This window comes from Ambystoma mexicanum, chromosome 6p, assembly GCF_040938575.1.
Source record: "Ambystoma mexicanum isolate Mex_15411 chromosome 6p, UKY_AmexF1_1, whole genome shotgun sequence".
In the NCBI taxonomy this organism is placed as follows: Eukaryota; Metazoa; Chordata; class Amphibia; order Caudata; family Ambystomatidae; genus Ambystoma; species Ambystoma mexicanum.
Window position 1 is genome coordinate 1,146,648,556 of NC_090935.1, and position 23,268 is coordinate 1,146,671,823.

The 23,268-nt window shown below is 44.2% G+C and overlaps 1 protein-coding gene across 2 annotated transcripts in view; it reads right to left on the bottom strand.

Annotated features, from left to right (window-relative positions):
- Positions 1-3,794: 3,794 nt before the first annotated feature.
- The window catches only part of DOCK8 (dedicator of cytokinesis 8), a 1,170,453-nt gene continuing 1,150,979 nt past the window's right edge, over positions 3,795-23,268 (bottom strand). For both annotated transcript variants that reach the window (XM_069625758.1, XM_069625759.1), the window contains 2 exons: positions 11,957-12,127; positions 3,795-6,938 (listed from right to left, as the gene is read on the bottom strand). In XM_069625758.1, coding sequence (XP_069481859.1) covers positions 6,878-6,938; positions 11,957-12,127 — 232 coding nt within the window. In that variant the 3' untranslated portion in view covers positions 3,795-6,877. The remainder of the gene's footprint in view (positions 6,939-11,956; positions 12,128-23,268) is intronic.

Sequence of the window (23,268 nt, forward strand, 5' to 3'; positions counted from 1 at the left end):
CCTATTTTGGCTTTGTCATGGGCGAAATGAGCTGGACGGAACAAGAACTGGTTCTTACAATGATTCCCAAACTCGGCTAGTTTCCAGAGATCCCCATTAAACTTGGTAGTCGTGGTCTGGGCAACGGTATATTCGGAGGCAGGAGCTGAAACGTCATGTGTTAAAGTTGCTCTCAAGGCTATGTGCAATGCCTCCATGTCCTGTGTGGGTTCCTGGCATCTTAATCTGTCAAATGCCTGGTCACTGGGTTTCTGCTTACTGGAACGCTGGTTGGAGGTTCGAGATGACTTGTCAATCTTCTTGGAGGCACTGCCTTGCGGGACGTCCAGGATGCTGTGGTCAATGCAGGCAGGAGACCCCAATCCCCTTCCCTCCTGAGCAACTGCAACCCCAGGCTGGGTTAGGGACCGGTTTCCCTACACCACAGGCTCACCTCCCAGAATTAACAAGGTGTGAAGGCAGTGACACACCTTGACTCAAAGAGACAAGATGCCAGTAGGGAGCCACCCATGACAATGGTAGCAGATAATGCAAGGCAGAGGAAGGAACAAGACAAAGAGTAAGAAGGAGAAGCAGAGAACCAAAAGGGGGCCAGCCCTAAGGAAGAACAAGAGCAAGGAGCGAAGGTCAAAGCAAGAGAAATGCTGGAAAAATAGGAGCGTTAAGATGCACAGTTCCGAGAGTCTGCCAGCCTTAAATAGCAGAAACCTGACTCCCCAGGAGACCACAAGCCGTAACATCATGTGATCCGAATTTAGAAGGCAGCACCGTTGCATAGGCGCATTGCCAGTCAGCACCGGAGGACGCTCCAGACGATTGTGGTGCCTCCTGCGGCCTTCATGGAAATGGGAGAGCGGAAAGGGGCTGCCAGCGCCACCACAAATACAGCCGCCAGCTGCCCGTGACCGAGCAGCAATGCTAAGTGGTGTTCCAGTGACCCACAGGTAAGTGACCGCAGAACTGACAGGAAGATACCTTTCTTCTGAGATCTGATTTAGAGGATTCTTTTGAACTAGTTGAAACTCCTGTGTTGACACCAGAGGATAATGATACTTTAGATGCACAGACAGAAGTTGGGGAGGTTTAGATGGCAATTCAACAGCTTAATGTTGGCCAGTCTCCAGGGTTAGATGGTTTACCTGTAGAGTTCTACAAATCATTCAGATCAATTTTAGCTCCCTTTTTGAGTGAATTTATAACATTTGTGTGCAAGATGGGGGTTTATGTCCATCTATGCAAGAGGACTTGATCACGTTGATTCCAAAACAGGGCAGGGATCATAAGAAATGTGGGCACTACAGACCAATTTAATTACTTACGTTAGATGTGAAACTATTTGCTAAAGTTTTGGCCAATAGATCAGATAAATGTATTGGGGATTTAATTCATGCTCCCTAGGTCGGTTTTATAAGGCATAGGTTTGGGTATAATAATATTAGGACCATCTGATGGGTCTTCGCTCAGATGAACCTTCGGGTACAGTGTTAGTATTCATGGATGCCGAGAAGGCGTTCGATAGTCAATTGGGAATTTATGAAATGTACTATGCAAAAGATGGGTTTTGGTGTTCATTTTCTAAAGGCAGTCAGTTGTCTACATAACGCAGCGATGCCCAAAAGGTGGGTGAAAAATGAATTATCTGAATCAATCACTCTTATACGAGGCATGAGGCAGGGATGCCCTCTCTCACCGTTTTTATTAAATATTGCTTTGGAGCCCTGAGTGGCTTATAGTTGATGTGAACAGGGAATCCAAGGTCTTAGGTTTGGGGTAAAAGAAGTCAAAGTGTTTTCTTATGCAGATGATATGGTGATTATCCTCTCTAATCCAGGAGAGGGTAGTGTGTCCTTGAAAAATGCATTTGAAAAGGGGGGCAGATTTTCAGGCCACAAAGTTAATTGGGATAAAACAGAGGTTTTTCCACTTTCAGCGACCTGTAGAAGAGGGGACTTGGCAGAGTGGAATCGTAAATGGTCAGAATCTCATGTAACGTTTTTAGGGGTTTATTTAATCAGAGATTTGAAGAAAAGTGAAGCGTTTAATGTAGATATATTAACAGGGACATTGATAAGTGATGTAAGAAAATGGGAACGACTACCTTTGGGTGTCTGGGCAAAGGTCAATGCTATTAAAATGACTTTCTTGCCAGAGGAACTTTATATCATCACCTTGTTTTCCGTTTTCAGAACTTTTTGTGGGTTGAGAAGAAAAAACAGAGAATTCCTAAATTCATTCTACTTTGTAGTACTCAGGAAGTACGTTCTTGGCTATCCAGACCTTGACAAATATAGAGGATTCCTCCTGAAGAAACCAGCCAACTACCCGCTACCCAGAAATGCACATGAATCAGTTTGGTTGGCGATTAAAAGGGATAGATTTTATCCATTTAAATTGAATAACATCTACTCAATGGGGAAAATGCCAAATGTAAATGACAAATTACCCACTTCTAATGTGACTAGAGAGGTACTTAACTTGTGGTTGGAAAACTCTGATAGAGACTTGTATCTACACTATAAAGCCGCTCTTTGACATAATCCTGGTCTTCAGATTGCAAATAAAACATTCAACTGCCATAGTTGCATCTCGAGAGGGGTTCTGGAGATAGGGGATGGATTGCGGGATGGGCAAATGATACCTTTTGTGAAGTTACAGTGTATGTTCGGCTCGAGGAACAGGGAGATAGGTAGATTTAGGGATCTAAAATCCCTTTTATTGCAGAGACTGGACATGCTGTCTGTCCCAATAGAGAATAAGCCAAATGGATGTGCTATATTTGTATCATCACCACGTATGGTACTCACATATTTTAAAATAATGCCTTATGGATCCTTTCATTGTTGGATCTTGGGATACATTAAGGGGATGTGGGAGGAAGATTTGGCATGTGAAATTACAGATAGAGAGTGGGTGCAGATACTGCGGGCAGGTTTCAGAAGTAAATTGGATTTGCATTTGAGACTCACACAACAGAACATTTTGGGACACTTATACTGGACTCCAGTGCGTATGCATGGTTTGGATTTGATGGATAGTGACATTTGCTGGGCATGTGGAAAGGAGAGGCGCACCCTGATACATATGTTGTGGAATTGTTGTAGGTCAAAGGAATTTGGGGGAAATGTGTTGGACAGAATGGAAACAATATTATCTATACACTCTCCTAGAATGCCTCTTCAAACCCTTTTGTTGTCTAGTAGAGTAAGATGTGGGATTGCTAAACAATATAGTAAGAGGATTGACAAAGTCCTGCTAGTAGCGACAAAGCAGATTCTGAAGTTGTGGAAAACAAAGAAAAAACCACAGATAGAGAACTGCTTGAGTGATGTGCAGATGTCAGGCTTTGAGAACATTTTGTTTTGTAAACTCAATAAGGAAGAACATTAGTTAGAACTCTGGACGACCTTTAATAGTTTCTATGGTACATAAGAGTTCCAAGGCATTGCATGTGGCTCCAGTTGGTGGAAGGACTTCTGGGTAGTGAGTGTTTATCTGTATATTGTACACCTGTATGCGTATGTGTGTGTAAAGTCCTTTTAAATTTTTGTTGTTATTGTCTTCTCGTGTGTTCTGTTGGGTTTATAACTGGGGTAAGCATGTTTTGAAAAGGATTGCATTACATTACTTTTCTTGCACTATACTATTCATTCTTTAGGATTTCTTAGATGTATTAGTATGTTCATTGGTTAATGCTGGGGGTAATCTTAATCCCACTGTTGCATTATGGATTGTATTCAATGTCTGAATTGATAGTTTTTATTGTAAAACCTGTAAATAAAGAGTTTTAAAAAAAATGAGACAGCAGCATTTTAATAAATAGTGAATGATAACAGACACAGCCATCCAGCCACTAAAATTAACAAGAGCTCCAAAGGCACAATTGCTTCTAATATATCGGTTTTCAGCTGGTAGCATTCACAGGTGTGGCAGGGCAGTGCTACACTAGTGCAGCAAGCAGCAACCCGGGCAGTGATTGGTAGGCTTCCCTACCCTCAAATGCGGCCTGTGCACAGTGGTTTCATGAGGGAGTGAATCTTTTAATGTAAACGAAAGCAACAAGCAGATGGAAATGGCGCACTAACATGCAATACTGCCTGACTCCAGTCCATAAAGGAAGAAAAGTAGAACGTGGATAACTCGTTTTATATTAGAAGTCTTTTTGCATAAAATAAATCATTTATAAAAAAAAGCAGTTCAGTACCAAATAGCATACACAAATATATTACGTATTTGTTTCTAGCAACAATTATATTCATCTTTCATGGAAACAATGTTGCAAAACAGCATGAGTTGAAAGATTTTGTGACAGAAATAAAACCAGTGGTGTGATCCAGCTTTTATGTTTTCGCGTTCAGTCGTGGCTATGAAATGGCAGATGCCATTCGTACCTTTCCCTCTCACATGTCATCATGTGGGCAGCACGTGACCGCAGGGGCACTGCTGTGCGTATTGGCAATGCTTTTGCATTGGCGTAATGTGAGGGCCCCCTGAAAGCCCTGCTGAGGCTCCCCTGCCGGCGCTGGGCATGGACAGCATGCCTGTTATGCCAGTGTGCTTTTATTGGAGAATACTTCCGGGGTAGGCTGTAGCAGACATAGTGGGTTCTGCGAGAGCACTGGGGCCTTAAAGAGTCATTGCATAAACCCTGCAGTGGGAGAGTGCCTTGCGTTACCACTTGGTGAGATTTCTTTTCCACTTGTGGAAAGGGTAGGGCCAGAAAGCATGTAACCTTTCCGCCTTTCCTTCCTCCTCGCCCACAAAGAACACATGATTTAACACCAGCATGGGTGTTCATGCTACCTGGATTCCTCTGGAATGTGCTTGTATTTAGAATCTTTTAAAAGCAAGCGTATTCCCTAGGAATCCTTCGAATAAATGAGTATGCAAAGTATCATTTGCAGGTGGTATTTACAGTTTCTACGAAGGCGAGCATAAAAGCAAGGAGTAAAGATGGTTTCCCCTGTTTTCACGGTTTACTTCTGCCCATTAGTTTGCAAAAGTGGATGCAGGGGACCTAACACCACGTAAGTGCTAATGTTAGCATTTCCTTTGCATGCATGTTATTTGTTATTGATATGCAAAGAACTCCTACACTTTTCAAAGCACAGTTTATGTGCACATTGGCCAATCTCCAGAGGAGCAGCTGATCATCTCAGTAGAGTAGGTCCTAAGCCATCGTCCGGTTACAGGGGACTGCTTTTTCCTGTGGTATTAATTGCTAATGCTGACCCCTAGAATATCTGCTACAAAAATAAGCGAGTTATGATTTGTACTTGTAGAATGAACGCAGAGTAAAATGTAGGGTAAAGCTGGGATGATGGGGCGTTTCCTATGCCTGAGGGAGAGGAGACAAAAGAGGAAACATGGGGAGTTTCCCTTCGTGGGAGGAATGATAGGGGTACGTTGGAGAAAGTATGTGAAATGTGGTTTTGGGGGCTAATGCGGTAGGTGGGATGGAGGTTGGGGGCAAATGGCCGATAAAAGAGGTAGACTGGTTTCATTGAAGTCAAGGCATGGGTCAAAAATTGAAAGGCAGTATCATCACATACAACCCTATGCACTTCCCGTCACTTGAGGAGCATACCAATTTACACTTAACTTTTGTTCCCTTAAACAGATCTGAAATGTTAGCATCACTGCAGATTTCTGCGCCTAGTATTTGGCGGCGTTGGACGCGTTTCTGAACAAAGGTCCGGTTCAGACACTTATATATTCCTACATCACCGTCCATTTTGTAGAGAGCAAACATTTACAAGCTCTGCACCAGTGCCAGCCGGGCACACAGAACCTCAGTCTAACTTTGCTGTTTCTGTTCAAAACACGGATAGATCTTTGCAATCTAGGACCTGGACAGGCAGGGCTGCCAGAGTGAAGCCCTTTGCAGGCACATTTTAAGGTGAACATGAACATTTTGAAGGACACCTCTAAAAGTTGTCTGTACTGTACGGGATGAGATGCCACAACTCAGGTTCACCAAAGATCAGCATTTATCCTCAAAATAAGGACTGTTCCTCAGAAATCAAGCTGGGGGCAACCATAACCTGGATAGACACATGTAGGCATTTTTCTGTTTGTTCTCTGGCAAACAACACAGGTGGTTGTGCACTTATTTAAGAACTCGTTTTCAGGTGCTGTGCTGCACAGCACTCTTGTAATTCTCAATATACGCGCTTGCAATGGTCCTGAGACTTGTCAACTTGTTGAGTCCGCAAGTCAGGCGAAGTCAGATGTTGTTGGAGAGTGATCCCATTGAAGTCAATAGAGATGAACAGATGAAGCCATAAGATGTATGGGGCTTGTTGGAATGGTGAGTTCAAGGCGACTGACACTCTCCAAAAGAGAGTGAGTTGCGAGGTAGGGTGCAGAAAGCTTTGCTCAAACGTGCAAAGGTTTTCTGTGATTCGGCAGATGGCCCAGCTAGCCAATGTAATGTAACTCGGTCTTGTATAGCGTGACATCTGCCATTTTGGCAACCTCTTGGCGCTTGTATAACTCCGGAAGTGTCTATGCATTCTTGTGCAGTAAGTAAATACAGACACCATAGGTGTTAACAAGAGGCCTACATGAAACGTCAGACCGTTTTTTGAGGGGATTTGTTGCGAAAGCTCTTCAAAAAGCATCTACAAATACAATTCTGAAGTGAAGCGCAGTCCATGTCCCACTTCACGTTGTCCTGCACACAAGCGTGCCCGCTCAGGACCTCAATACTGACAACCGTCTTCAATCCTGCCTGAATATTTCTGTTGTCACTTCGTTTAGGTCTCTGTCCGTCCAGAATATTCTACAGGTAAGCAGTTGTTTCTTGCATGGTCCATCCTCTGTTTTGGTCATATCTGAACGATAGGATCTTCATTTAATCCGTGGCAGATTTCAAGTCTCAGCTGTTTTGTGAAGTTTGTGTTTCATACTTTCTGAAGCTGCCTCTGTGAAATGACTCCCTAGAATGGGAAACAAGAACAAAAAGCGTAGCATTAAATGCCTCATCAATTGATTGATTTTGCTTAAAGAACAAGTCAATGCCAAACTTAGATACAAAATATATTGACGAACAACTATTAACCTCTGAGTGTTTTATTGTATGTTCAGATAGCACATCATTACCAGTTTGCATTATGCCTAGTTAGAATATCATTTTTAGTTTCCATCAAATACACCTACGACATTATCGCTAGCTTAGATTATACACAGTTATTAAATCACTGTACGACAGCTTATGAAATAATTGCCACTTTCTATTATGCCCAGTTGGCACCCCATGGCATATTTCCAGGATGCCCATTTAGCACGTCATTGCTATGATGCCTCCTTCACAGATAATTTCAAGTTTCCGTGTAGCCCCCACATCATGACCCTTTTCTATTTTGTTCTCACAACCCATAAATGCCGGGTTTAACTGCCCTCTCCCATCAGGTTTTATCCGTTGCTGCCCTTATCGGAAAGAAGGGAGGCCAATGCTTGCAATGACAGTCTAGCTGATCAACTGGCAGCAAGGTTCGACTAGCGATGGACATACCAGTAAAGCCTGCAGGCTGTCCGCGGTAAGCTTGACTGCTAGGCCAAGCTCTCCACCGCCTGTCTTAATGCAGACAGTTTTAGTAGGAACTCTTGATAGCACTTCCCTCTGGGAAATTCCTAGTGGCACACAGTGACGAAAGGGCTGCAGGCGTATAGGGAGGGATAGTGGCTAAACTCCCTACTCGACCCCATATTACTAAACTAAAAGGTATACACCTCTTTTTTCTTGTGGGATAGCACAAACAGAGGACAGGCTATATCTTCAGGAGGGGTGTGAGCTGATAACCGTGGCAACCCAAACATCATAAGTACAAGGGCTCCAAAATAAAACAATGCCCAATCAAGGTTCTACAAATATGTAGAGGTTTAATCTAACATCAAAATTCAAACAACTAACCAGAAGACACTATAAAACCCACTCCTGCAAAAGAAGCACAAAGTAAGTAGGCTTTTGTGGAAGGGCACTCTGGGTAGATGAGCAGGGCTGTTCAGTCACAAGATTGGCACAATGCCACTGTTAAAAGGATATGTCTTTAAGAACAAGGTAGAGAAGGGAGGCAAAAGTAGACCAAGGGGACAGGCGCTCTTCACAGAACCTTATGTTCTTGTCTTTGGGACTCAACATCGTTGAGCCTGACTAATTGGCATTGAACCGGGAGTCTGGGTCCTTTCAGTGCCGGACCGCTGTCAAGATGAGGAGGGGCGGCCTGAGTCAACGATGCAGAGCTGTTCAGCAGCAGCAATGGCTTAAAGATGCTGGGGATGGCAGGCAATAATGGATCAGCAGCGCTGGAAGACTTGTTGACCTCGGATGCAGGAAGTAGAGACTGGCCTTTGACGGTGAGCAGGCTCAGCTGGCTCAACATGCTTTTGGGGTACTGCATCAGCTTGGAGCTCAAGAAGCTGGTGAACAGGCGACAGCATCGAGTTACTGCCAGAAGACTCAGTAGGCTTCAGATGCCGAGATGGCTGAGCTTCGGCTTTGGCATCGAGAGAATTTAGCGATGCAAAAGTGGCTGGGCATAGAGGTTGGAGAGGACTTCGTGGCATCATAGCTGCATCTTGGATGGCTTCTAAAGTGCCCAACCTGCTGTCAATGTGGTTTGGAGTCATAATCAAGGGGCATCAGAACATAATTACTCCTACTGCACTCTCACTCCAGGATACTTGGCTTGCACATATCGGGGATCACAAGAGCCTGGTTCCAGTGCAGGAAGGGTCAAAACATTGCCCAGCAGCAAGCAGTCATCTCCACTGTTCCCTGGAGAAGGTTAGGAGACCAGGTTCTCCTCTGCCTTGAATGCCTTGTGTCTTCTCCTCCCTGGCAGAGGCCTCTGGTATAGACTATATCCCCAGCAGAGATCCAGATTCATTCTTCCTTTCCTCGTGGAAGTCCAGAGATGAAACAAAGAATGAGGGGGTGCCCCTCTGGTTTTCAGGACAGAATGTCACAGTGGAATAGTACAAAGTAAGCCTGCTGTAAGCGTTCCAATTCTGACATCACACCAAGAGTATTAATTGGTGTTGCTATATATTGTTTGTTATTTTTTCTGTTTGGGACACACATTTTCATTAACTGTGTTTGTGGATGTGGTGCACATTTGTTTTTGCACCAATTTATTTATAATTTTTAAAAAATCAATCGATCATTTTTTTCATTTTCACACCCCTTTTTTTGCTACGGGCTGCTTATGAAGCATGGTTGCCAGTGGACCTCCTGGAGGAAGCTCCTGTACCCGAGTGGAGGTGTTACCCTTCAAGCAGGAATATCAAAGGGGCAGCATCCTGGCTATTGTTTCACATGGCTGTAGTGGAGATGGACAGACCAGATGCCGATTCACACCAGTTCTGTCCTAGCTGGCCCTGCTCGCAGAGCTGAAACTAGTGTTATATTAATATGCGGTGGCTGTATAATTGTGTGCTCTTATCGGCTGCCATGCCACAATTAGGCATGGCATATATTTAAGGATTTCTATGTCATCAGACTGACTATGGTATACAATTATTATAATTTAGATCAGAGGTGAAGAAGATTAAAAAGCCAACCCTGCCTGCAGGAACTTTGTGTCCCAGCAGCGGTCATGGAAGCACTTGTGACCTTTGAGCCTGCCCTGTGCTACTAAGGATCTGAGAGCTGAGGTTGCCTGTCGGCTGTGTCAGCAAAGGCACATGTGTGCACTATAATTTTGGCACAGATAATTTTTGAAAGTGGGGTATGATTAGCAGACCTTCATTTCCGAAACGGACAAAACTGCATCTTTTTATGTGAGTAAAAATCAAAAACGCTCTGGCTATCCCACCCTCACCAGATGGCCATTCAGTCACACACACATACATTACCTGTATCCCTTGGACAATGGCACACTTTCCACCGGTCCTAGTGCTAAAATGGTGACTGCATCTGTGTTATTTGTAGTGTTGTGAAAGGATCAAATATGATTGGGTTACACACTCGGGCAGTTTCAAGATATGCACCGTTGGAAACACAAGCACAGTTCTCTTTGCCCCAGCACTAAGACAGGGCATTTTGGCTCATCACACTTGCATTGCTGATAGTAGCCTCAGCACAACGAGACCTCCAGTGCATTGGAACTAATACCAGCTAAAAGGTAGTCATTGTACCAACCCTAAAAGTTGTGCAAATCTTTTCTGTTTTGTAGTGGTAAAACAAGTGCCAATATGGTTGTTTGTCATGATGCACACACAAGCAGCAATTCAAGCCTGTCACAAAGTTAGCCCCAGATGCAAACCTTTGACAGCCCCAGTATATAGCAAATTTGCACAAGACATATCATGGCATATAATTAGGTGACAGATCATGTCAAGAATATGTTTTATTATGATGTGCTATGTCACACTTTGTGGGGACATGATATGTCATACCACACATCATGAAATGTAAGGACATATGTCCTGAAAGGTCATGCTATAGGTCTTGTGGTGGCATCCCATATTATTATGTCATTGTCACAAGGCCATGGTATGACACCAAATCGTGATACGGCATGATATATCTCATCTAATACTATGGCCCTCATTACGACCCTGGCGGAAATCGTGGTGCAAAATGCACCATGGAGCACGGCGGAAAGCTGCCGATACCGCCATGGGGGTTGGCGGATTTACCGCCCCATTCCGACCTTGGCGGGGCGGTAAATCCCCATTCCCCATTTTACCCTTCCCCATTCCCATTTTTGCCCCATAGGGTATAATGGGAGTGGGGAAGGCGTTAATTACGCCACCGTAAAATACGGTGGCGTAATTAACAACAAGGTCCCGTAGCGCCATGGATTTCTCCGCCCGGAAAAACCAGGCGGAAAGCGCTCCATGGCGCTACGGGAACTCGTAGTAGGGCGGACGGGTCCGCCGCGAATACCGCTGGCGTAAACCCACTCCGCCAGGGTCGTAATGAGGGCCCATGTCATGAACTGACTTAATATTCCATGTCATGATATGTCAATTACAGATTGACATATTGAAGCAATGAAATCTATTTTTGCTTGTAAGCCTAAAATATACGTTTTGTTTTATCTAACATTGGCTAAAAGAAACAATTAGCAAATTGTGCCATATTCCATCGTATTTGGAAAGTTTCACAAATACTCCTCCATAACATATCATACCTTGGTGTATGTAGCTGACTGATACTCGAGATTTTGACCTGTCCCTTCAGGTTTTCACTCAGAAATCAGTTTCATGTGTTTAGGTTTCGGTCTTGCAAATTTGCAGTCACTGTGGATGTGTTCTCTGAAATCGGTCATACCTTTCACAACACCGGACTCTGGCATTGGATGGTAACTATATACCTCTGTGTAGCAATGGTTCTACATGTCGGTCAACTTCATTGATTTGAAGTCATACTGAAACACTCTACAAAATCCAGTCACATTCAAGAAGGAAATGTGAAGATCTTCAGATCATATCATGAAAATGTGCTTTAAAGTGGAAGTGATGGCATATTTTGTATGCTGTAGTGTCCATATCCTCCAGCGCTGGCTGTATGCATGTGAAAGGTCATTATGAGCAGGGATGGAGTATGCAGTGGTATGTAAACCTTAGTCCCTCATACAGGCGTTTGACTTGGCGCTTAACCGAGTTATTGTTCACCAGTGTAGCAATGAAATCTATTGGCAACTAGCGACTGTTGTATGGTATACATGACAGGTGAAATTGATGTAGTCTGATATATCTCACAATACAGGTTTTAGACAGCCTAATTGTGAATACTGCTTACCTGCTGTCCCTTTGAGTGCCCGCTGCCATTACATTAGGATCCAGCTGCAGCTCGCTAATGTCCTTTCTTCCATACAAAGCTCTGTCTCTCACCAATTCCTACATTCAGCCCCTATTAGAGTTTAAACTTAATCTTGATGTGTTTTGCACAAAGTGTATATTTAGATCTTGCTTTCCTTGAACGAAAAGCGTTATGCACACCCCTTACCTTGCGTCACTGCGTATTTTCACCATGGGTTTATATAGTTCGGGGATTTTGCGCTCCAGCATGGGCCTGAGGTTCTCCTTTAGCTTGCTGTAGTTCTTCTTCAGTTCTTGCTGGTACTCCCTTTGGTCCGCACTAATGAGCCGCTTGTTCTTCTCCACTGCTTCACCACATCTGTTACCGAGACAAAGGAAATGAATTAGACACCATCTTTGGGTGGCGAGCATGAGAGATACAACCCCCTCATAGGTGAAAACATGCGTCATTGTGTGGAACAGGAGAGGGGGACCTAAGATTCCTGAGTTCCTGAAATATGAGCCCTGCACTTGGAGGATTTAAAGGGCATGGTGTGGTTCATGTAAACCTGCCAAAAAGTTAACGAGGCTGTAGGTGCTCCACTGCTGCACTCGTTACATGAACATTCGCAGTGACTCATGGAAGAGAGGAACATGCATTTATTGTATAACAGAACCAATACTTTTATTTCTCTGCAGTGTGCGGTCTAGCATATACAATGACTCATAAATATATACATATAAGTAAGGTGCTCACATTACATACACTGGATTAAACCACAGTGAAGAGGAAGTGCCAAGCACGATTCGCACTCCTGCCACCTATTTTGGAGTACCAGGAACATTCACGCCGAAATATGTGACATATGATGAGCAAAGAAACCAGCAGAGAGCCGCAGTGGGGCTCTGTCCAGTACCTATCAGAATAACAGCACCTATTGAAGTACCGACACCTAAGAAAACCTGGACAGTAAGGTACTCATTGAGAAAAATCGACAAGTGAGAAAGAATGACGATCGTTAGAATCTAATACCCGAAGAAGCTAAGAAGATACTGAAGGAAGATGAATGATGATGTCATAAGAACCCGGAATTACTCACATATAGAAGATATAACGACCTGAGAATGATGACAAACGAGACGAAACACCATGGACAAGTGACATCCTAAGCCTAAAGTCAAACAATTGATGTCAAGATGTCAGAAACTTGTGCCACAAGCCCGATGAAGATATTCAGTTTGTTAAAATGTGTACATATGCAAAGTAACCGCAAGAAGCATAGAAAACGCGAGGCTTGCTTATGCTTAGTAGTAAGATAGATTGCGGCAAGCGCCACCTCTACATATGGCTACCTCAAGAAAGCACTTTATATAAGTATACTTCCACTACGCACAAGAGCAGAATCAACCAAAGGTTACTAAAGGCCTCAAGAGGAGAGTTTCGCAGAAAACAAATCAAGAATTAAAGACAGAGAGAAACTCAGGCGAAGGTAACCATGCCAAGAAAACAAGGTCGTACCAGCTGAAATAGACCAACAATAGATACAATTAAAGAGAAGAAGAACAGAGTATCTTGTTCAGAAAGGTCAAGATAAGCCACAGTTGGCAGATGATTGGCAGAATTAAATCAAATACACGAAATTGCATGAAGGAAAGGCCGATTTCACGGTGTCAGAATCACGTGACCAGACAAGCAGCAAGGGATGAAACTTTCACAACTACGCATGGACCTTTGCCATGGCCAGATGCCTTAACTTTCCCAGACCAAGAAGCAGACTCGAGGCCAACCACAAAGAAATAATTGACACATGACCACTGAGGTGATGATTGATTGTAATAATAATTGGAGGGTAGCTGGGGTGCAGACGAACTCCCTGCACCTGGACGGCTATTCTGCACACTGCTAAGCGCAAGTGGAAAAGTATGAGTGGGGTTGATGCCAACTTAATCATAATGGACTATGTAATCTAGGGTCCAATAGTTAGTAGAACCAATGAGACGTTGTGCTTTTAGCGACGTTTACAGTAGCCATTTTGAAGGAAGGGCTTAGTTGCACCACCTGACATTGTCTACCCAATTCCCTCTCCCTGTTACCTTATACAGATATAGTACCTATATTAAAGTTACCTTCCTTGAACCAATTGCATGCTAAGTTTTAAAGAGTTACAAATCAGTGATGATGAGTTTTTGGTATAAATGTTATGTTTTTTCTGAAATTAATTGGAGTTGAAGCAAGAAGGAACATCGAGCGATTGCTGATATTCATTGAACTCCCTGTTTTTTGCACTTGTCATAAAATGGCCTCCCTTTGCCAAACTAGTGAGTTGTCATTATTGATTTGGTGCAAGATTACGAATCTGCTTCCCCATCCATCTCAAGGGTGCTGCTACTCATCTTAAAGTGCTGTTTGGAAACCCCCAGTCCTATGGGCCAGCTGGGGTCCATTGAGTACACTTGGTAGCAGAGATTGATGGTTCGATTAGAATCGATTAGATAAGACCCCATTGGCCATCGACATAAGTAACTCTGGGTCCTCTGCAATATCCCAAGTCCTTTGCCATCCGGCTCAGTAGAACGATAGGTTCCCCGTAGATAGTGGTTAGTCTAAGTACAAACCCTGCAGGTTATGTCTGAAGGAACCTTTGCTTTCTCCCATAAAACCCTACCCACTTCTACGAGCAGCTGATCGGACGAACGGCACAGAGAGGCGGTAATGAAGGCAGTGATCCCGAGCGTCCGGAGAGGAAAAAAATGCGAACGGTGATTGAAAAAGACATGCCTTAGAACAAGTAAAGGGAAGGTAACGGAGGGAGGAGGGATTAAAATAAAGTCAGAGTAAGAGTAGAATGTATATAGAACGGGAAAATATTGTATCGAGGTTGGCCGAGCAATAGAGAGAGATACTAGGAGGATACCCGAGAGAGAGATACCGGGAGGATACCGGAAAGAGCAGTATACGCCCAGATACCTAGGTTTTAATATAGCGCTAGAAGAAGCCTGCATTTAAAGTCCTGAATGAATAGGACGATATAGGAGACCAGAATCGATTAAAGGACAATTTGAAAGAAATGGGCTTACATTCCATGTCGGAATAATAATAGGGGCAGAAATGCATCTGAGGAAGCAGATGGTATGAGATTTATGTAGCCGACCGGAGTCTGTCTAGTTATTAAGGAAAGCGCCTCGAGGGCACGGAGTGCCTGTTCATCCAGTTAAAAGTCTCGGAGAAGATGCCAGACTGTCGGAAGGTCCTGTGGAGATTGAATGACGCGGGGAACCAGCCCGACTCCCACCCGAATGAGTACCGGGTTGGAGGTGAACCAGCTCCCAACGTCACAGGTGCGATTTCCTCTGATTTACATGGCATCAGGACAGTGCAGGCACTGACAGGGGAAGCGTTTCCTGATAGAAGTTCAAAGTCCCTCTTTAGACAGCAGGATCCAGATGATGGTGGAACCACCAGCAATGACATGGTAAAGAGAAGCAGATGAGTGCAATAGGGCAGAGGACAAGAGGCAGACGATTCCGATAGGGCAGCGTACCAAGGTAGGGCAAGAGGCAGATGAGACAAGGCAAGGCAGGGAACCCCAGGAAGGAGGGGTAGGACCAACTCAATAGAGGGACAGAAGGGGAACCACCCCAGGGCAATAGGGTCAAGGAAACAGGAGAGCCCCCTTCCCAGGAGCAAGGAACAAGGGGACAAGTCCAGGACAGCACAGCCAGGGGAAGGAAACGGGCAACAGGAAAAAACAGGAATCAGGGCAGGAAGAAGAACTGTAGCTCAAGGAGTTCCGGCGTGGACACGATCAGAAACAAACCGCGTTGAGACGCAGTTTGATTGAATGGCCTGGCTCCTTATAAAGGGCAACCAACACCTGGGAGGGTTGGAATGCAAGCCATGCTGTTCCTGGGTGCTGGTATGCCCAGAGAGAGGCTCGGACCGCAAGTTCGTCCCAGACTGAGCGCCCTGTGCACTGCGTATGCGCGATGAGCGAGACATGGGCGCCCGCACATGCGCAGTCCAGCACACATGGGAAACCCGGAAGCACCCGGGGACATGGAAATCCAAGGACACCCAAAAAGAAGGTGCAGATACATCCACCAGGACGGGGCACGCCGTAAGCGGCAGGAGGACCCTGAACCCCAGGTAAGCGCCGTGACACTAGTCTGTCGTGTCTGTCTTGTGTTTTTCTTTTTCTGACATCATGAGGTAAGACATTTTTTCGGGGAAATAACATGAAAATTGCACAAATGAAGAGACAAAATGTTGTATGGCATTGATTAATGGTTGCTGTTTGAAAAAGTAAAAGTACACTTTTTTGTGGAAAAACGCGATTGGAGCTTGCAACAATTGTGCTCGCTCATATTGTTGACCTTGTTTGAGAAACGCAAAGCATAACAAAGTGTTATATGAGGAGAGGATAAACAGATTTAAGCATAGAAGACGTTAACCCTTTAGTACATTTGTGCTAACAGTTGCCAAAACATGCACCTAAACTGAAGAAGTACAGTGCAGAATGGGTTAAAGGAACCGCCAACAAAATGAATGTTTATGTCTTGGCTCCAAGGCGGATCGCTATCTAAAACGGTCCTGCAACACATGACGACATATTTGCATGCCACGTATACTGGCAAAAGGTTAGATAAACGCTGAGCTAGTTTAGAGCTTTGGAAGATGTACCAAGAGGAAAAGGAGGAGGAGCCACCATTAGATTGGATACTTAACATATGCACAGAGGGGGGTGAAACGCCTCTGCACCACCCGTCCTGTCGGAAACAAAAAGCGAAGCCAGTAAAGATGAAGGATTATACCCGTTGCAGGAGCTTAAAGCAGCCACAGGATATAGCAATCCATCATATGAGTCACCTACGCAAAGTAGTGACGAAAGCCCAGAGAAAGACAGAGACAGAGATATTACCTCAAAGTCCCGAGGGACAAGGAGAGGCGCGAGAAAGAAAAAGGAGACCAAGCACAAGCAAGTACATCTCTAGATACGAGTAGAGAGGGAAAGAGATGGAAACGAGATGAGGACAGGACTGATGAGATGGCATTCACACAGAACAAATGGATGGGAGGTCAGATTCTATTGAAACTCGATGGTAAAGGCATTGAAGATATGAGTCAAAAGGGAGAGCCAGACGATTCAAAAAGGAAAGAGAAGGAAAAGGAAAAAGCGATTGAGAGACGAAGGAACTAAGAAAAAAAATAGGCAGAAACGAAAGCAGTTATATCGCGAGGAGCAAGAAAGAAAACGTGATCATAAGCAAAGAACAGCTAATGATCAGGACAGGCAGGAACAAAGGAGAAGAGAAGAAGAAGAACAAAAGATACGGGAGAAGAGAATAAAAAGACAAAGGGATGAGGAAATACGAAGGGCAAATGAGCAAAGAGATGCGAGGAAACAAGAAGAAGAGGGTCACAGAGGAAGCGCAGAGACTTCGATGACGACATAGAACGCAAGCGAAGACAGAGAGCACAGGATCTTGAATATCTAGAAAGGGAGGTTAAAAAACCTGATCCAGTAGTAGGCTGGGAAGACGTAGAAGAATTATTTCCTGAGTACGATTTAGTACCAGGCCCGTCTAGGGCAAATATGGAAAATATTTGCCCTAGACACCAGAAGCATCGGAGAGATGATCGATAGAATATATGATGAAATGGGGCTAGAACAGGTTCCCCAAGGGGGAGGAGAGGAGAGGACGAGCGTCTTGAGAGCACTCAGTTGTATGACACTGAGGACGCCTCCTGAAGTAGCAGAAATCGAGAACTGTCCCGAGATAGTTTGATGCTAAACAGGAACAAGTAAGATGAGAGGAGTTGCACGAGTTGGGCACAGACAATATCAAATGCAGAAAGAGAGGAATGTGAGGAAAGAGAAGATGAGAGAAGACGCTCACAATCACACTGACACAAAAGAGTATCTTACGGTCAGAGGGAGGTGTCTCCACCACCATACGTCAGCAGACTAAGGACATTGCCAGGTAGACGGTGATGCAGGAATATTACCCCTACAGTGGATAGAAAAATGATGAGAGGAAAAGGAGTGCCTTGTGTTACAATTCCCTTTACTCAAAAAAGGAGGATCGAGGCCACAGTATATACCCTGGCTACATATGGATCGAGAAAATCTGAAAAATAAGCTTTCAATGTTGACATCGGGAGCCGGAAAATGGATACATCAGCTAGAAAAGATGACGGGAGGGAACACGTTAGCTATCAGGGATATTAAGGGTCTTTTAATCGCCATACTTGGTGATAGAGCTGACGACGTGTGGACACGTGCAGGTTACCTTGGCGTGACTACAGTTAATACTGCACATGATGGAGCTCCGTTTAACAACTGTAGGGCCGCGGTATGGAAAGCATTACGATTGCTATACCCGGATACTTCAGACACGGGAGCTATAATGACACATACAATGAAGGAGTCAGAGGATCCTTTGCTTTACATTCAGAATTTCCAAGACGCCTGGGTTCTGGAAACTCGCGAATCTTGGGGGAAATCCATACCCGTGTTTTACCATATATTATGCCACGGGCTGCCAGATCAGGTACAGAAGCAGCTCAAGAAATTGGTAGGAATTGAGACCAAACCATGGTCTGAAATACAGTTGACCATAGCACAATACTGCAGGCTGCTGCAAGAAAATCGCAAAAAGAGGCTGCACGAAAAGCTGAAGAGACAAAATTAGTGCAGAAGAAATTGTCGAAATATGCCATTGAAGGGGCAATGATAACTAGCACAGACAGATCGAACATACAAACAGGTCAATAATCAAAGGCAGATTGATCAAGGCAATAACAGGTTTTACCCAGAGGGAGAGGCTTTCGAGGAAGAGGATGGCAGAGTAATCAGGGAGGTTTCCAAGGTAATCAGGGAGGTTTTCAAAACATGCAAAACGGAAATCAGGATATGCCAAATGGGCAAATAATCAGACTACCACCAATATGTTGGACGTGTGGGATGACAGGGCAACTAGCACGCACATGCAGAAGTCAAGACATGGTGCAAAACGGCCATGGAACAAAAGTAGGGATGGTGAATCCACCTGTGTTTTTATAGCATCGTGGAAATGGAGTTGCAATAATCACAAAATCACACGGTGCAACAGCAAGCGCCAGGAGCACAGCAAAGCTTGCAACCTCAGAGTATGACAAATTTTCCGCAAGGACAGTCTCAACAGTCGCCGATGCAACTGTTACAAACAACAAGTACAGGACAGGTATTTGAATTCTGGAGTAAGAAATAATGCTGGTGATGGAGGAAGTCCATTCACTCAACATGGGACAAAGTTATATATTGACTAGGACAGCTCACTGCGAAATCTGATGTGTTCTATCCTATCAGTGACACCAAACCCTCCCGAGGAACTAAGGGTAGATGTCCTTATAGGGGATAAAGAGTATTCTTTCTTAACACAGGTGCAACACGCTTATGTATACGTTAAGTTTTCTTTGTCCGGCGATGCCATAAATACTCAGGGCTTCATAGGAGCAACAAGTCGTTCTCCTTTTTACAAAAGAACTTCCAGTTTCCATAGGAGAATGTGACATGCATGTGCTACTGCTGTATTCAAGGCAAACCCCAGTAAATATATTGGGACAAGACCTAATGACGAAGTTAAACATGACAATCTCATTCACGGAGTAGGGCATAGTATATTCAACTCCAGGAATGCATTATTTGAACGTATGCGAAATGATTAGAGCATACGCAGGACAAACGGCTATGAGAGCTGTTCCATTGGAACCAGAAATATTTGCGTATGGAGTGCATATATTAATGTCATGGCTACCAGGCCTTACAAACAAACCAATGAGAACCCCAGATGAGTTTCTATTTAGGCCAAGAATACCTATGCATGAGGAAAAGGAACAAGTGTTTCCCTTAACAATACACACAGCCATAGTGCGAGGAAAAATGGCGTTGATTGAATGTTGTGATGACGTAGGCAGACAATGGTGCACAGTAATCGCCATTGAGGAAGGATACAGACTGAATGACGTCACTGATGACGATCTGTTTGAAGAGCAAACAGGTGTAGATGAAACGACAGTTGAGGTTAATCTCATTTATTGGGTGAAAATGATCAAAAGAGAAGTGCCCCAGAGAATGATGCTGGCACAAAAACGTCCTGAATATTTTGCTAACGACATGGCAAAGGTGCCTGTCTCAGTGTGGACCACAGGCCCTTATGACGTAGGCTTGTTGAAAGGAGTTGGAGAAGTAAAGATTAAATTGGATTTTCAAAACAATATCTGCTGTGATGGAGCAGGGTATTTTAGTGACGCTAGAGTCGTCATGCAACACTGCAGTTTACCCTATCAAAAAATCAAAGGGAGGGTTCTTGGCATTTAATCCAAGATCTGCGCCTGATAAATGATACTGTAGAGGCCGAGTTCCCTCTAGTCCCTTACCCGCCCACAATCCTATGTAATATACCCGTTGAGGCAAAACATTTCACTGTGATTGACTTGAAAAACACATTTTTCTCAATCCCATTGCACAAAGACTTGCAAGATTTGACATCATTCACGTTCAGAGAAATGCGTCTGAAAAGTACAAGGTTACCTCAGGGGTACTGCGAGTCTCCTTCAATTTTCAACAGAGTCCTGCAGATTGACTTAATCAATATTGCATTACAGAGTGTTGTCTTGCAATATGTGGATGACATCTTAATTTGCAGCACGACAGAGGAAATGTGCAGACACGATTCTATTCAGCTATTTACTGTATTGGCTGAGAAAGGATATAAAGTTGACAAAGAGAAGTTACAGTATTGTCAACAAGAAGTGCTGTACATAGGCCAGCTGATCTCACATGAGGGGAAAAGGGTTACCCTTGAAAGGGCTGAATCCATACTAAACACAGCCAAGCCACACACGATGAAACAAATGCAGAGTTTTCTAGGATTATGCAATTATGTTAGGGCATTGGTCTTTGACTACAGCTCTTATACCAAGCCATTGTTACAAGCCCTAAAGAAAGCACAGATGATGAAAGAAAAAATTGAGTGGACCGAAACCATGGAAGAAGGGTTTGTTAAACTAAAAAAGGCCATTTGCACGGCACCAGTTTTAAGGATTCTCAATTATGCAGAAGAATTCTACCTGTTTTCACACAAGAATGGCAGTGTCATGACGGCAGTACTCACACAGAGAACCACGTTGGGGTAAAAACCCCTGGCATACTACAGTGGGGATTTGGACCCAGTGATGAGAGGTCACTTTCTGTGCGAACAAAGTTTCAGCTGCCGCAGCGTTCGCCATAGAGAAGGCTACAACCATTGTGATGGGATGCTCAATGACATTGTTCGTCGAGCATGCATTATTTGCTATCTTAGAGAAACGAAAAGGCACATTGGCATCTCAGAGAGCTTCTGCTTATGAAGTGATCATATCAAATCCATCAATTAACATAATCCGATGTAAGATAGTGAACTCCGCTATGTTTATAGCAGAGCCAGTCACTGAAGGAGAGCCAATACATGACTGCACAAACTATGAAGAATTTTATGATGAGATTCCAGAGTGAAAGAAAATGCATTGGCAAGAAGAAATCGTCTTCGTTGACGGTTCTTCGAGAATTAATCAAAATGATGGGCAGAGATATACAGGCACCGCTGTGATGAAGCACACCGCAAATGGAGAATTTAGAGTACTCATTAGTGCACGATTACCATCTCATTATTAGAATTATTGGATTGATGCTCGCACTCGAGAATCACGCAGACCAGGAAGTGATGGTATACAGTGACTCCGCCTATGTGACATCAACAGTGCACGCAGGCCTAGCGCACTCGAAAAGGAGGGGCTACTTCAGAACGGATGGCTTGCCAGTGCAGCATGCAGTCTTATTGGACAGGCTGATTAGGGCACTACAACGCCCAGTTGGCATAACGGTCGTGAAATGCGCCGCCCACACGAAAAGGACAGATTTTATCTCACGAGGAAATCAAGCAGCAGACACGGAAGCCAAGCGTGTGGCGACCAAAGATGAAATAATAATGAATGTGGAAATAACTGATGTACATGAGAGAATGATTGTTGCACGGAGTGAACCTGAAGGTTACAGTAATATGGAGAAAACCCAGTTAATGGAGCTCCAAGGGGAGGCACCACAGGACGAGGAAAACCCCTGGAAGCGGCAGGGGTGTTCTTTAATCCCCTCAGAGCTTGTGGCGACAAGACAGCACTGGTAAACCGGTGATGCCTATATCCTTATTGAAAATAACACTGGAACAGGTACACTATCCAGCGCACATCACAAAAGAGAATCAAGCAGCGACAATTGCAGAAGACTTGTTCATACCGAACTTGGCAGAGCACGTTGCATTTTTTACGGTGAACTGTATAATCTGCCAACAGTTCATGGCTGGGCATACACTATGAGTAATTAGAGGAGTCATCCCAAGGCCCAATGGACCTTTTCAGAAAGTGCATGTCGATATGATTCAAGTATGTAACGGGTACAGGTACCTACGTGTTGTGGTGTGTCCATTATCTAGATGGATAGAAGCAGGTTCATGTACACACCCAGACTCTACCTGTGTGGCCACATTTCTGGTGAGGGTGGTATTTCCCAGATGGGGAATATACGAAATCATGAGGTCAGACAATGGACCTCACTTTGTTAACGCAATATTTGAACAGATCAGCTTGTTGATTGGTATAAAGCACACATTTCCTTCGGCGTATCATCCTCAAGGAAATGGAATATGCGAGAAGCTCAATGGCTTGTTAAAGGAAAGCATAGCTAAGTTGAAGCTTACTCTAAAGAAGGGATGGCTACACTGCCTTCCACTGGCACTGTATGTGCTCCTAAACCAGTCTGGTTCTGACCACCATCGCACACCGCATGAAATCATGACAGGCAGAAAGATGCACACGCCACTAACACCCCGAGTTAGAGCTAGATGTGATGCTCAGCCAACAGGGGAAGTGTTAGGATCAGAAATGCAAAATTACTTGAATTGCATGACATCTTGTTTTACTGTAATTCCAGGACAGCTGCAGCGACGACAAAAAAGGGTGCAGGGCAGCACAGAACACAGAAGGGGATACTACACCAGACCAAGTTCATGGTTTACGTGTACCACATTTGTTCCGTGGGGACACGGTCCTGGTGAGAAACCACATGAAAAAAAAGTGGGACGAGCCAAAGTTCAACGGTCCCTTCAGAGTGGGGGACATCACTCCCTCTGCAGTCAAGTTACAGGGAAGAAGAGCCTGGATATTTTTGGGTGACATCAAGCCATACATTGGAGAAGGCCCTCTGCTCTCACCCCAACACATAGAGACTACAGACAATGGGGAAGAACCACAGCATGTGCAGACGAGATCCATGACGAGGAAGAAGGACGCATGACCAGCAAAGGCAAAGAACTTTTGTGCAAAGTTGTGGCTTAATTTTGGAAATTTCCTCTGAGCAAAATAAGGGGATAAGGACATAAAAACACAGACAATCTGTGCATCCTAGTTGCAGGGTGAAGAAGAAAATTACACGTATAAGCCACAAA